The sequence below is a fragment of the Corapipo altera genome, unplaced genomic scaffold (genome assembly GCF_003945725.1).
Source record: "Corapipo altera isolate COAL_440 unplaced genomic scaffold, ASM394572v1 60493, whole genome shotgun sequence".
Lineage (NCBI taxonomy): Eukaryota > Metazoa > Chordata > Aves > Passeriformes > Pipridae > Corapipo > Corapipo altera.
Genome location: NW_020888320.1, coordinates 1 through 3,003, shown reverse-complemented (window position 1 = coordinate 3,003; position 3,003 = coordinate 1). Strand labels below are relative to the sequence as shown.

Genomic DNA, 3,003 nt, shown 5'->3' with positions numbered 1-3,003 from the left:
CCCCCCCAGGCCAACAGGTGGCCATCAAGAAGATCCCGAACGCCTTCGACGTGGTGACCAACGCCAAGCGGACGCTGCGGGAGCTGAAGATCCTCAAGCACTTCAAGCACGACAACATCATCGGCATCAAGGACATCCTGCGGCCCACGGGGCCCTACGGCGAGTTCCGCTCCGTGTGCGTCCCCCGGGGGGGGCTGGGGGGGGCCCTGGGGGGCTGGAGGGCGCGTGGGGTGGAGCCCAGCGGGTCAACTGGGGGCGTCGGCGCGGCCGAGGTCAATGAGGGCAATGGTCAAGGTCAGTAGTCAATGGTCAATGTCTACGGTCAATGTGGTCAATGGTCAACGAGGCTGAGGTCGATGAGGTCAATGGCAGTGGTCAATGGTCAGTAGTCAATGGCCAAGGTCAACATGGCCAATGTCAATGGTCAAGGTCAATGGTCAACATCAACGTGGCCAATGTCAATGGTCAAGGTCAACGTGGGCAATGTCAATGGTCAAGGTCAACGTGGCCAATGTCAATGGTCAAGGTCAACGTGGCCAAGGCCAACGTGGTCGAGGTCAATGTGGTCAAGGTCAGTGACCAAGGTCAACATGGCCAAGGCCGTCAACACGGTCAACATTGTCACCATGACCAATGGCACCGTGGTTGATGACACCGTGGCCAAGGTCAACATGGCCACCGCCAAGAGTCAACGTTATCATGGTCAATGTCACCGTGGCCAATGTCAACGGGACCAAGCTCAACGTGGCCAAGGTCAACACGGTCAAGGCCATTGCCGTGGCCAACGTCAATGGGGCCAAGCTCAACGTGGCCAAGGTCAACACGGTCATGACCATCACCGTGGCCAACGTCAATGAGGCCAAACTCAACATGGCCAAGGTCAACATGGTCAAGGCCATCGCCGTGGCCAACGTCAACAGGGCCAAGCTCAACGTGGCCAAGGTCAACACGGTCAAGGCCATCGCCGTGGCCAACCGCCCCGTTTGCCCCCCCCCCCCCAGGTACGTGGTGCTGGACCTGATGGAGAGCGACCTGCACCAGATCATCCACTCGTCGCAGCCGCTGACGCTGGAGCACGTCCGCTACTTCCTGTACCAGCTGCTGCGCGGCCTCAAGTACATCCACTCGGCCAACGTCCTGCACCGCGACCTCAAGCCCTCCAACCTGCTGGTCAACGAGAACTGCGAGCTCAAGATCGGCGACTTCGGGATGGCGCGGGGCCTGGGCGCCGACCCCCGCCAGGCCAAGGCCTTCCTCACCGAGTACGTGGCCACGCGCTGGTACCGCGCGCCCGAGCTGCTGCTGTCGCTGCACCGCTACACGCGCGCCATCGACATGTGGTCGGTGGGCTGCATCTTCGCCGAGATGCTGGGCCGGCGCCAGCTCTTCCCGGGCCGCAACTACGTGCACCAGCTGCAGCTGATCATGGCGGTGCTGGGCACGCCGCCCGCCGGCGTCATGGCGGCCATCGGCGCCGAGCGCGTGCGCGCCTACGTGCAGAGCCTCCCGCCGCGCCCGCCCGTGCCCTGGGAGAGCCTGTTCGGCGCGGCCGAGCCGGCGGCGCTGGCGCTGCTGGGCCGGATGCTGCGCTTCGACCCCCGCGAGAGGGTGGGCGTGGCCGAGGCGCTGCGCCACCCCTTCCTCGCCAAGTACCACGACCCCGAGGACGAGCCCGAGTGCGTCCCCGCCTTCGACTTCGCCTTCGACCGCCAGGCGCTCACCAAGGAGGAGATCAAGGCGGCCATCGTGGCCGAGATCGCCGACTTCCACGCCCGGCGCGACGGCATCCGCCGGCAGATCGCCCTCGCGCCCTCGGGAGGGGCCCCCGGGGGTGGGGTCCCTGGGGGCGGCCTGGCCAACGGGGGGGTCAACACGGCCAACGTGGGCGGCGTCAACATGGCCAACGCCAACGTCAGCGTGACCAATGTCAACATGGCCAATGTTAATGTCAACGTGGCCAACGCCAACGTCAACGTGGCCAACGCCAACATCAGCATGGCCAACGCCAGCGTCAACATGGCCAATGTCAATGTGGCCAACGTCAACATGGCCAACGCCAACATGGCCAACGCCCCCAACGGCCCAACGTGGCCGCCCTGCGCCGACGTGGACATGCCGAGCCCCGGCCCCGCCCCCGACTGCCCCATGGACTCGCCGCGGGTGAAGGCGGAGCCGGGAGCCCCCCCGGCGCCCAAGCGCGACGGCGCCATCTCCGACGACACCAAGGCCGCCCTGAAGGCGGCGCTGCTCAAGTCGGCCATGAGGAACAAGAACAAAGGTGAGGGGGCGCCCGGGAGGGGGGAGGGGCGTCTGCCCAGGGGCTTCTGGGTTGGGGGGATTGGGTGAGGTTGGGCTGGGTTGGTTGGGTTGGGGTTGGTTGAGTTCGGTTGGGTTGGTTGAGTTGGGTTGGGTTGAGTTGGGTTGTGATTGGTTGGGTTGAATTGAGTCGGTTGAGTTGGGTTGGGTTGAGTTGGGCTTGATTGAGTTGGGTTGAGTTGAGTTGGGCTTGATTGAGTTGGGTTGAGTTGAGTTGGGCTTGATTGAGTTGGGTTGAGTTGAGTTGGTTGGGCTGGGGTTGAGTTGGGTTGGGTTGAGTTGAGCCGGTCGCCTTCAGCTCGGTTGACTCGCCTTGGCTTTGGTGTGTCCCCCCCCCACCCAGAGCCGCCCTGCGCGGCGCCGGAGGCCCCCGAGGGCCGCAAGCCGGTGACGGCGGCGGAGCGGCAGCGGGAGCGGGAGGAGAAGCGGCGCCGGCGTCAGGAACGCGCCAAGGAACGCGAGAAGAAGCAGCGGGAGCGGGAGCGGCGCGAGCCCCGCGCCCGGGGGGAGGGGCTGCAGGGGCTGGTCCTCACCGACGACGACCGGCACCTCCTGGAGCGCTGGACCAAGATGCGCGACGGGGCCCCCCCGCGCCCCCCGGCCCCGCCCCGCGCCCCCGCCCCGCCCCCCGCCCCTCCCCCCTGCCCCCCGCCCTGCGCGGCCCCGCCCGAGGCGTGGCCGGGCCCC

General features: G+C 66.4%; 1 protein-coding gene across 1 annotated transcript; it reads left to right on the top strand.

Moving 5' to 3' along the window:
* Window positions 1-14: 14 nt before the first annotated feature.
* On the top strand, window positions 15-2,993 carry LOC113941927 (mitogen-activated protein kinase 7-like; the record flags this gene model as incomplete). The annotated part of the gene is made up of 3 exons (XM_027633062.1): window positions 15-175; window positions 1,002-2,278; window positions 2,660-2,993. Coding segments are annotated over exons 2-3 (1,592 nt in total), but the record flags the coding sequence as incomplete, so codon positions are not given.
* Window positions 2,994-3,003: the final 10 nt, after the last annotated feature.